General features: G+C 30.8%; 2 protein-coding genes across 2 annotated transcripts; one reads left to right on the top strand and one right to left on the bottom strand.

Annotated features, from left to right (window-relative positions):
* Positions 1-1,143: 1,143 nt before the first annotated feature.
* On the top strand, positions 1,144-6,953 carry LOC127290377 (methionine--tRNA ligase, cytoplasmic). Its single transcript, XM_051318882.1, has 15 exons — positions 1,144-1,353; positions 2,018-2,169; positions 2,324-2,464; positions 2,545-2,694; positions 2,804-2,923; positions 2,985-3,100; positions 3,169-3,282; positions 3,367-3,405; positions 3,474-3,638; positions 3,767-4,043; positions 4,119-4,503; positions 4,566-4,779; positions 4,849-5,085; positions 5,170-5,482; positions 6,569-6,953. Exons 1-15 carry the CDS (start codon positions 1,251-1,253, stop codon positions 6,716-6,718), a joined length of 2,676 nt encoding a protein of 891 aa, XP_051174839.1. The 5' UTR covers positions 1,144-1,250; the 3' UTR covers positions 6,719-6,953.
* A 378-nt stretch (positions 6,954-7,331) lies between these two features.
* On the bottom strand, positions 7,332-11,683 carry LOC127290378 (ribonucleoside-diphosphate reductase large subunit). Its single transcript, XM_051318883.1, has 10 exons — positions 11,461-11,683; positions 11,015-11,103; positions 10,416-10,593; positions 9,976-10,339; positions 9,600-9,904; positions 8,969-9,520; positions 8,654-8,841; positions 8,264-8,572; positions 7,811-7,999; positions 7,332-7,662 (listed from the first exon to the last, which is right to left on the bottom strand). Exons 1-10 carry the CDS (start codon positions 11,495-11,497, stop codon positions 7,447-7,449), a joined length of 2,427 nt encoding a protein of 808 aa, XP_051174840.1. The 5' UTR covers positions 11,498-11,683; the 3' UTR covers positions 7,332-7,446.
* Positions 11,684-12,067: the final 384 nt, after the last annotated feature.

The raw sequence follows: 12,067 nt of genomic DNA, 5'->3' as shown, positions 1-12,067 counted from the left end.
TTCGTTTTATTAGTTTAAAGGCGCTTGTATACCTCACCCATCCCGAGTATACTTGCGTCGTGTATCATTGGAGTAAAAGAGACGGAAATATCTTTTTGTCTCTTTTACTCCAATGGTACACGACAGAAGTATACTCGGGATCGGTGAGGTATACAAGCGCCTTAAGGTTATTGTATGATCGTTTTGATAAAAACAAAATAAAAAAATTATTTCTGAAAATTTTATATTTATTCTGTCATATTATATACATATATCTGCTGACATAAATTATTTACAAAGAAAATATTAAAAAATAGAGAAGCACCCTACAAGGCACGCACGAGTGGGTCGATTCAATCATGCCTCGTAAAGGCCTTTCTCCAATAGGAACCTAAACTTTTGCGTTGCGTGACTGACGCGTTGATTTTAGCATTGGTTGCCAATAGCAACCGACGCAATGCATACGCAACGCAAGAGTTTAGGATCCTATTGGAGAAAGGCCTTTACGCGAGTGAGTGCTTAGTGGTGGCGCGTAGAAGCTTCCGTACTCCGTAGACTAGAGACAGGAGGAACAACTCGGCTGTTTAGGCCTGAGCAGAATAGAAAGTTAGAGAAGGATAGTCATATATTGTTGTTGTTCTCTTACTAATTCTTCCGTTTGCTATTACGATTCCGGTTACGTTTCTATTGTGCTTAGGCCTTCAGCCTACAGAGAGCAGTGGGACAGATTGTGACACTACGTTTAGGCGTGCTACCCCAAGGCGCACTAGTCTTCTGCGCATACCTACCCAAGCAGCAGACAGCGTATGTATATAGTTAAGCATATGTGGGTATGCGCAGAATACTAGTGCGCCTCGGGGTAGTACGCCTAATCGTACAGCTCGAATTGTTCCTCCTGTCTCAGTTGTTCTGACACTTTGTTTAATCAAGAAGTCATATAAGAAAGAAGAAGTTCCTCCTGTCTCTAGTCTTCTTGTGCCAGATATGCCTTAACTTTTTGGTCCTTTTCTAACGCACATGTTGCCATGACAACACGGGCATGTCTGGCCACGAGTGTCCTTCCAATGTAAAGTTGTCGTCCAGCTTGCTTCCATCTTGAATTTTCCCCCACTCAACTCGAACTACCTAATTAGATTTGTAGAATTTGTAGAAGCAGCTTTAAACTGACAACATCAGCAACATTGTTGGTGTCTGGTTCACGTGTTCATCTGTCGTGTTAAAACAAGTAGTCAATTTATTATTTATATATATTTATTGGTTCATTAAGAACAATGATCGTCTCAACAAATGAAGGCAATCCAAATACACTAAAATTAATTATTGCTGCTAACATAACAGGAAAACAAATTACTGTAAATGTAGTCACATTGACCCGTAAGTATTCTCATAACCTACATTAAGAACACAGATAATTTAAGTAATTTTTAACAAAGATTATAATTACTGAAAATAATTTGAATAATGGAAAACTGCGCGATTAATAACAAGATTGCCTTTTTTTATTATTAATTTGTAGGTTATTCTGTAAGCTTTTTTTAAACGATTCTTTAAGTAATAATTATTTTCAACATACATTTATTGTGATTTTTACTACTTGTTCATAAACCTATACCACTAAAATATAATTAGTGATATTGTTCTACCCCCCGACTCTTGAGATTTTACAATTTTAAATGTACAATAAACTTATTACGGAAAAAAATATTTTTTAAGGGGTTGGTGGTTACCATTTTAAAAAAATCATGTAAAATTCTTTAAATTATAATTTTTCTTCAATCAGTGTTAATCAAAGAAATGTTTTGATGTATGTATTTAGTTGACTAGTCCACACATTTGGCTGATTTTCAGCTGCATTTATTTTTCAAGTTTCAGGATAAAAGGATTGTCATTGTAAAAGAATTTTCAGGGTAAATTTTAAGACTAAAGTTACATTTTTCTTTTCATTTGAGCATTTTACGAAAATTTTACAAAATCCAAACTATATATTTCTGCAAATTAGATATCAAGCACTGTATACAGTAATATCTTCTTTTTCTAGATAACAATCTAGGGAGATTGCCTGCTTTAGAGGTAACACCTGGTCTTGAACTTTTTAGTACTCTTGCAGCAGTTGAGTTTCTAGCTCCAACCGAAGAAGAATCCCGTATTATTACTAATAGATGGTTAGAATGGGAAATAACTCAATTTCAGGTATTAAAAGAAAATTGGTTACAAAAAAAACAAAAAAAATTTTTGAATATGTACTTATTTTAAACAAGGCCAACAATTTATATGCTTTCCTTTGTCATGTGTGGTTGAATAATTAAAATTAAGGATGTTTAATTTAGAAATGATTTTTTTTTAGCCAGCACTAGTGTCTTATGGCGGTTCCGGGACATTAGAGATGTCTCATAAACCTCGGATATGGTCACTTTTTAAAGAATTGAATGCAGCCTTAAAAGATAAAAAGTTCCTAATTGAGAAAATCGCAAAAACAAATATTCAAGTAAGTATAGAAAATATATTGTCTACATGTAATGTAATACCTATGTGTGTTTGAATATTGTTTTGAATAATTTTTTTTAGGAGAAAAGTCAAGTTTCAATTGTGGACTTCTTCATGTGGGTATCTGTTTGGGTTGCTACGGGTATTCCTGAAATTAGTAATTTAGTATCGAAAGAATTCATTAACATAGAATGTTGGCTCAGAAATATTGAAGCGAATCCAGTAGTTCAAGTGAGTGTAAAAAGAATGTACTCAATTGCAGCATAGATTTTGTTGTTGTTTATTTTGCAAAACTTAATTAATCTTATTTGATAGCTCTATACTTAAAATTTCTATTTAGCAATCGTTAAAACAGTTTAATTGTGATAGAGGAATAAAAGGAATATCATGTATTCAAGCAACGTCTTGGTTTCCTCTTAATTTATACACTGGTGGCAAGCAATCTAAAGCAATCAATGATGTAAGTAAACTCAAAATACATATATTTATTTCAAATAATTGTCTTGTTAATTTCGTTTTAGGCAAGTATGACAGTTGGCAATGACGTTGATTTAATAATTAGCACCGACGAGCTTCGTCTGATTCAAGATAGTTGGACAACTTCTTCTTACTGTTCAATTGAATCTACGTATCCTATGTATGGTGAAAATTTTTAACTGTATGATAAGCATATATATTGTTCAATTAAACATATATATTTTACAGACCTGTTCCTGTTGAAAAAAATTTTCTCGTGACATCTGCTCTTCCTTATGTGAATAATGTTCCTCATTTAGGAAATATCATCGGTTGTGTTCTTTCAGCTGATATTTTTGCCAGGTTTGAATGTTTATTTATCAAATCTCAGAATTAAAAACATTTAATTAAGCGATTTTTAAAAGTATTATTTTGTTTTTTTTACAGATATTGCCGTCAAAGGAATTACAATACTCTTTTTATATGGTAAATTTTTAGATTCTAAGATATTTTTATTTTATAATAATATTAATGATTTCATTGCCTTATTACAGTGGAACAGATGAGTATGGAACTGCAACGGAGGCAAAAGCACTTGAGGAAAAAGTTTCACCGCAACAAGTTTGTGATAAATATTTTGATATACATAACGATATCTATCGTTGGTTCAATATTGGTTTTGATTATTTTGGAAGAACTACAACAGCAGAACAAACTGAGTAAGAGATGAGTAACTATTTTTTTTTTTTTTTTTTTTTTTTTTTTTTTTTTTTTTTTTTTTTTTTTTTTTTTTTTTTTTTTTTTTCTTTTCTTAGCATGATAAATAATTTTATTGAATTTTTTTTAGAATTGTTCAAGATATGTTTTTGAGGATAAAGTCACAAGGCTATGTTTTTTCTGAATCTGTAAATCAACTATTATGTGAAAACTGCAATAGATTTTTAGCTGATAGATTTGTTGAAGGCATATGTCCTAATTGCAAGTACGAAGATGCACGAGGTGATCAATGTGATGGGTGTGGGCACCTTGTTAATGCAACTGAATTAATTAAGCCACGTTGTAAAGTTTGCAGTAACACGCCAATTATCAAAGCTTCAACGCAATTTTTCCTAGATTTACCTAAAGTACGTAAATTCTAAAAGTTTATTGAACACATCTAAACGTTAAATGAATGAAAAAGATTTGATAAATTCTTTTAGATCCAAGATAAATTAAAAGAATGGGTCAGTAGTGCTGAAAACGAGTGGTCTCCAATAGCGAGAGCAGTAACTAAACCGTGGCTTCGAGATGGATTAAAACCAAGATGTATTACAAGGGATTTAAAGTGGGGAATACCAGTTCCTTTGGAAGGATATCGTGATAAAGTTTTTTATGTGTGGTTTGACGCTCCCTTAGGTTATATAAGTATTACCAAACGGTTTACCAAGTTTTATGAAAAATGGTGGAAACCTAACGAGAAGGTTAACATCGATTTGTATCAGTTCATGGCAAAAGACAATGTTCCGTTCCACGCAATCATGTTTCCTGCCACACTGCTAGCTGCTGATCAGGGACATACTTTAGTTAAACACATTGCATCGACGGGTATGTTGTTGTGTAGTTTTTGATCAATTATTTGCTACTTGTAAAACATCATTTCTTTGCAGAATATCTCAATTACGAGGATAGAAAATTTTCAAAGTCTAGAGGAATTGGAGTTTTTGGCACAGATGCAATTGAAACAGGAATCCCAGCTGATGTTTGGCGTTTCTATTTGGCCTATATTAGACCCGAAAATCAAGATTCTAATTTTTCCTGGACTGATTTGGCAACCAAAAATAATAGCGAACTGTTAAATAATCTTGGTAATTTTATTAATAGGTATGCGCAAAACTTTATTTCATTTCTTATCAATTAAAGTTCTTATTAAACAACATATTTTAAATACAGAGCTCTTATGTTCGTTGAGAAAAATTTCAATTCACAAGTACCAATCATGGAACCTCAGAAAGATGATTATACAGTTTTGGCCTTAATACAACGAGAGTTAACCAATTATATTATTTGCCTCTCTAAAACAAAAATAAGAGATGCTTTAAAACACGTTCTTGCAATTTCAAAACATGGAAATCAATATCTACAATCACAAGAACCATGGGTAAAAATTAAAGGCAGTGAAAAAGACAGGTAAAAGTTTATATATATATATATATATATGATATCTACAATTATTATTATTATCGGTCATTACATGTTTTACTTGTTTAACAGAAAAAGAGCTGGAACAATTGTCGGCATTTGTTGTAATTTAACGTCCTTGCTCTCTGCTCTTTTGGGTCCATTCATGCCAAGTACAGCCCGTCAACTAAGAGGACAATTGGGAATGGACGAAAAGGAATACGGCTATATTCCTGACCTCGTAACAACTATATTATCTGCTGGGCACAAAATAGGAAAACCAACACCACTCTTTACAAAAATAGAAGTTGAACAAGTAGATGCACTGCGACAAAAATATGCTGGAAAAGAATCTTCACCTTCTCCTCATAATATTAAGGAGTTAGAAGACAAAATTTCTGAACAGGTACAATTTTATTTTTAAAATATCTTTCTTCTTTTTAAAAATATTACAAAATTCATATATTTAAATATATTCCACTATTGCAATGGGCGAATTCATAAACTGAAAGATCTGTCGTGCTAAGGAAAGAAGGCTCTAACTAACATTTTTATGAAAAATCTTTTTTTTTTATCAATCGATTCGTCAAAATTTCCTACGTCTGATAAAAATGATAAAAATATAAAAATCTTTTTATTTATTTTTAAATTAAATTTTTAAATATTACAAGAGGTTATAATATTAAAACATAAAAGCCTTAAAACTGTTAAATAATTGTTCCAATAAAAATGTGAAGAAATAGATATACGATACAATTGAAGAGAGTATTAAAATTGGCAAGTTCAAGTCGTAAAATGTTAATAAAAACATCCAAACTTGATTTTTAACTTTAAGGGGTGGTCACGTGGGAACCTCCCAGGTGACCTAGTATGGGAAAATGTGTTTTGGTAGTATCCATCTTGCTCTAATTTTTTATTTCATAGAAAGTTTCAAACTACAAAAAAACGTTCTTTGCCCACATACCCTTAACGCAAAAGTAAATAAAATAAAATGTTTGATTTTACAGAAAAAAACAAATTAAATGACATAATAATTAATAGTTTATAAGAATTTGTTGTTATTAAATATTTAAGTCTTAATTTAAATTCCTGAGAAATTTATTCATTATTGAAATTTTTTTATTATTTATTAGAAATAATTTTAATTAATTAATTAAAACATGAAATTTGCACTTATTCTTTTTTGTCAGGCTCCCTTTTATATACATATACTTATGTGATTGTCAAAAAGATATAGACTTTCCCTCTCGCACGACGGAAAAGATTCACTTTCCCCTGCCACACAGATGAGAAATGACGTACTTTCGGTACGTGTGTTAGAAAAAATGTATTTATTTTATACACTATGTTTTTATATATAAGGGCAATTTTTATACACAGTTTTCTTCGATTACCTCAGTTCCATTGACTGTGTAGTCATAGACTTCTTTCCTTATAGCACGGCAGAGATGTTCCAACAAATGGATATATTTCATTTATGATATTATTTTAGGCGAATTTAGTCCGTGAACTCAAGTCTAAGGAACCAAAAACAATGTGGCAACCACAAGTTGATATACTATTAAGTCTAAAAAAGCAATTAGCTGAACTCACAGGCGTTTCGACAAGTTCTACTGAAAAAAAGTCTAAAAAGAAAAAATAGACAATTTACGAATTGAATTATTTATAATAATTGTATTCTCAAAGCATTAAAGTAAAACTTGATTTAAACTTATGTATAATGATCATTTCAGAGGCAAATAACAGCTTCTTTCTATGTAAAATTTTTACGTTAGTTTTTTTACTGTACGTAATAACTGAAATATTCACAAGAAATTAGTTGAATTTTATAAGTCAATTGTTAAATAAATTTTATTGTGTGAAATATTAAAAGCTAATCATAATTTTATTTATTTTAGCCTTTTTGAGAACAAAATCAAATATTTTTCAATGAATAAGTTTTTTTAATTCCTCTATACAACTAATTAATATGGAACTTTATAAGTTTACTGTTAAATTAATTTTATTGTACAAAATATCACAAATGGTCACAAATTAATCTAAATTTCACTCAATACACTTTTTTAGAACGAAAACACAAAAACAATAATATAATCTCGCATTACGAAATTATCAAATGCCATAACCAAAATAACAGCATTTTAATTTAATTTTTAATAATAAATAATTCAAATTATTATTATTCCAAGTTAAATAATAATCTATATGCAACTACGAATGTTTTATGTAAATACATAAAATAAAGTGTAAGCAGATTAATATATGAAAATGAGTTTATTAAATAGGACGTTTATCGAATGTTTATTTACAAGAATTATTAATTTAATGCACAAAAAAAGTGGAGTAGAAAACTAAAAGTTATCTTTTAAATTATGCTCCACAGGACATGCAAGCGTCACCATTTTCACGTGAACAAGCTAAAACTGACTCATAATCATCAACCTTTGTTTCTGGTTGCTTAGCAGCCACATTAGTAACTGTATTATCAATAGCACTAGATTTCTGTAATCTTGTTTTGTCAACAGTGAATTGTAATGCATTTGCTGCAGGTTTCGTGCGTAGATAATACATTCCAGTTTTCAAGCCCTGCAAAAATATATATAAATAGAAAATTAAATTACATAAAAAAAAAAAATTCATAATTATCTTCCAAAAATAATATTTACAAACGTAACAAAAATAATAAGACAATCCATTTATGTGTGTATTTACTAAAATGATAAAAGTACATTACCATTTTCCAACCGTAGAAATGCATACTAGTTAAAGTTTCGGTCGTTGGTTTCAACATATGGACATTCAAAGACTGTGATTGATCAATAAAAGCACCTCGATCTGCAGCCATTTTTAAAATTGTTTTTTGTTTTATTTCCCATACAGTTTTATACAATTCTTTTAAATCCTCTGGAATTCCGGCAATACCCTAAAATAAAAAGCTGTATTATAATTTTATTCTTACACATTTACAAAAAAAAATTCATTTATTACATAGTGTATGTATCTTCATTAAAAAAATAAAAATTCTATTACTAATTTTCAAAAATATGTCTTTAATCAAACCTGAAAAAACTATTAGTCCAAATCACTTTTTTTTGCATATATATCGTTATTTAAAAATTATAGTAATAGAATATCAAACACAAATGCGTTTCATGTTAAGTGACATTTAATATTTAATTTATAGTACCTGAACCGATCCATTGTTAGCAATAATTTCATTTTTCATATCTTCGTCCCAGAGATTTTTTTCAGTTAAATCTTTCAAAAGATGAGGGTTAACAATTTGAAACTCTCCTGAAAGAACGCGTCTTGTATATATATTGCTTGTGTAAGGTTCAATTGATTCATTGTTGCCCAAAATTTGTGCCGTTGAAGCTGTAGGCATTGGAGCAATCAATAATGAATTACGCACTCCATGTTTTGCGACTTTTTCCTTTAAAACTTGCCAATCCCAAAGATTACTTGGTGTAACATTCCACATGTCATATTGGAAAATCTAAAAATTTTTATATTACACATTGCGGCGAGCTATCATGTGAAAAGTTATTATGTATTTCTTATTTCAACAATCACTTACCCCTTTACTAATAGGACTTCCTTCATATGTAGAATAGGGACCTTTTTCTTCAGCGATTTCGCAACTAGCCTCCAGAGCTCCGTAATAAAGAGTTTCAAAAATTTGGATATTTAACTTTTGAGCTTCTTCACTCTCAAATGGAAAACGCATCAACAAAAATGCATCTGCTAAGCCTTGTATTCCAATGCCTAAAATACAAAACAAGTTATTTGCAGTTTAAAAACAAAAACTGTCTAACAAGGTGAAGAAAAGAGTTATTTAAAAATTTTAAATTTTCCTCTCTGCATGTAATGGGAGGTTTTATCATGATCTTACCGATTGGCCTGTGTCTGAAATTAGATCTCTCAGCTTCGGGTACAGGATAATAATTATTGTCTATAATTTTGTCCAAGTTTTTAGTAACAATTTTGGTTATCTCTTTCAGCTTTATAAAGTCAAAAGTTCTACTATTAGAATTGACAAACATGTTAACAGCAATAGATGCCAAATTGCAAACAGCTACTTCATCTGGACTAGAATATTGAATAATTTCAGTGCAGAGGTTACTGCATTTTATAGTTCCAATGTTTTGTTGATTTGATTTTCTATTGCAGTGATCTTTGTAGAGCATGTAAGGTGTTCCGGTTTCAACTTGCGAAATCAAAATTGCGGTCCAAAGGTCACGCGCTTTAATTTGCCGTTTAAATTTCCCTTCCATTTCGTATTTTGTATAGAGATCGTCAAATTCTTCTCCCCAAACATCTGCAAGTCCTGGAGATTCACGAGGACACATCAGAGTCCAAATTCCGTCGTCCATAACACGTTTCATAAATAAATCCGGAATCCAAAGCCCATAAAATAATTCTCTTGCACGATATTCCTCTTTTCCTAAATAAATAAACATGTTATTTATTTAATATAAAAATAATTAATACATGATTTTTGGAGATAAATGTAATGTAGGTACCAGTATTTTTCTTTAGGTCAAGAAACTCTAAAACGTCAGCATGCCAAGGTTCAATATAAATTGCAAATGCTCCTGGTCTTTTGTTGCCCCCTTGATCAACGTATCGAGCGGTACTATTGTAAACTCTAATCATAGGAACAAGACCATTAGATTCTCCTTGCGTTCCTGCGATGCGAGTCCCCTTAGCTCTGATACAATGAACGTTGACGCCAATTCCACCGGCAGATTTACTTATAAGTGCACATCTTTTCAATGTGTCGTATATGCCTTCAATACTGTCTTCAGACATAGTCAAAAGGAAACAACTGTAAAGAAAAGTTTAATAAATAACAAATAATAAATGAAATGCAACAATCGCTATTAAAGTTTAATTCACCTTGACATTTGTTCTCTCAAAGTGCATGCAGAGAAAAGTGTCGGTGATGCATGAGTGAAATATCGTTCAGATAAATAATTGTAGGTCTCGATCACTCTGTCGACATCTTCACGGTGAATAGCTACTGCAACTCTCATTAACATCTGCTGGGGCCTTTCAACGACTTTTCCATTAATTTTAAGTAAATAACTTCGCTCCAGTGTTTTGAATCCAAAATAATTATAACTAAAATCACGATCGTAGATTATAGCTGAATTCAATCTTTCTGCATGTTTCTGAATAATGTCGTAGCATTCTTTATTAATCATAGGCATTGATTCTTTGGTATTTTTATCGACTCTCTCATATAAGTCAGTTATGACCTCTAAAAAAATAAATATTGCATTTCACACTTTGCTATTAAATTTATTTCGACAGAAAAAATTCCCTCTCTAACTTACCGCTGAAAGCCTTTTTAGTTTCTTTATGAAGATTTGAAACTGCAATCCTGGCTGCTAAAATTGCATAATCAGGATGTTTAGTCGTCATTGTTGCCGCAGTCTCGGCTGCAAGATTGTCTAATTCAACAGTTGTTACTCCAGAGTAGAGGCCATTAATTACACGGAAAGTAATAGCAGGCTGAGAAATAAAATAATATTGTAATACTATATATATCATTACGAAACTTTTATAGTCCAGAAAATTTGAGACACCACAATAAAATTTTCACTTATTCTCGTCTAACAAAAAAACAATACATTTCAATCTTATCAAGGGGATATATTTATGGAACGTTAAAATTGTCACAATAAATTTAATATTAAATCTATACTTTCATCAAAGTGTTTTGCTTTCAAAGTTTAAGCAATCTATATATTTTAATAATTTTTTACTTTTATTGTGCTTTGTGAGTTAATCAAATGTGTAAAGATGAACATTAATTTTTAATTCACCAATAAAGCATCTAAAAGATGATGTTGAATCAAAATGTAATTAGAAATTAAATTCTATTGTTTTGTTTCAAAAATCCTAGCCCTCAATAAATACAAATATAACTCACTGGATCCACATAATCCATGTCTAAACCATAGCAAAGCTTTTGAATTCTTGAAGTTATTTTATCAAAATGCACCTCCTCTTTAAGACCATCTAAAAGAAAAAAAATGAAATTTTATAAATCACCATAACAAAAGAATGAAATTGTACATGATATTAGTGTTTAAATTTTATTAAAGTATATAAAAGAAAAATAGAAAATCAATGAAATAGGATTTATTTTTAGACAGGACAAGAGCAATAAAAACTAGATCGATTTTTTTATTGCAAACAATTAAAAACTAATAAACTTTTTCATAAAATCAATTATCAAATGTATTTAGGATATAAGTAGATAAATAATAAATTAAAGTTATTAAAATTAATATCGAAAGGTAAAATTATTTTATAAATATTTCAACAAGTTTGACAAATGGAAAAAATAGATAAGTCCAAATAAGAAATACATACTTCGTTTTAAAACGAACATCTTGCCCTTTGCAACCATTTTTAAATACACAATTTATTAAAGAAATTAAAATAACACAATTTTTAACAGACAATTAATTTTTCTATATTCAGTCACACGAGGTTGAATGCTGTATAATGGTTTTGGCGGGATCTCAGGTAATAAGCGCGGGCTAAATTATCAGTTATTGGCGTGGTTACTAAAAAACAGGTTAACGTATCGCTTACAGCTGCATTCACAACAACTTTTTTCGCATCACTGAACTCTATGGCCGTTTCCGAATTGGGATTTTTAGCGTACTTTTGATAAAATGTATACTCGGGAAGTATGTAGACACTTCATACTTCCCGAGTATACATTTTACTAAAATTGCGCTAAAAATCCCAATTCGGAAAAGGCCTATATCTTCTTCTTTTTTGTGGCTTCGACTAGTCGGCCTATATCTGAAATGATGTCTGCCGGTCTGCCATTGAAAGTCGCGAGACGAGAGAGAGAGGTCTGATTTCTGTAGGCCTAGATTCCTGTATTCCCTTCTTTGTCGGTACAGGTCCATTAGAAAATATTTAAGGGTATGGTCACACCTTGGTCGATAGCGAGACTACCTGTCTG

This window comes from Leptopilina boulardi, unplaced genomic scaffold, assembly GCF_019393585.1.
Source record: "Leptopilina boulardi isolate dan_hultmark-lab unplaced genomic scaffold, ZJU_Lbou_2.1 LbouV2_64, whole genome shotgun sequence".
Lineage (NCBI taxonomy): Eukaryota > Metazoa > Arthropoda > Insecta > Hymenoptera > Figitidae > Leptopilina > Leptopilina boulardi.
Note: the sequence above shows the minus strand (reverse complement) of the source record. Positions and strands in the feature narration are given on the sequence as shown.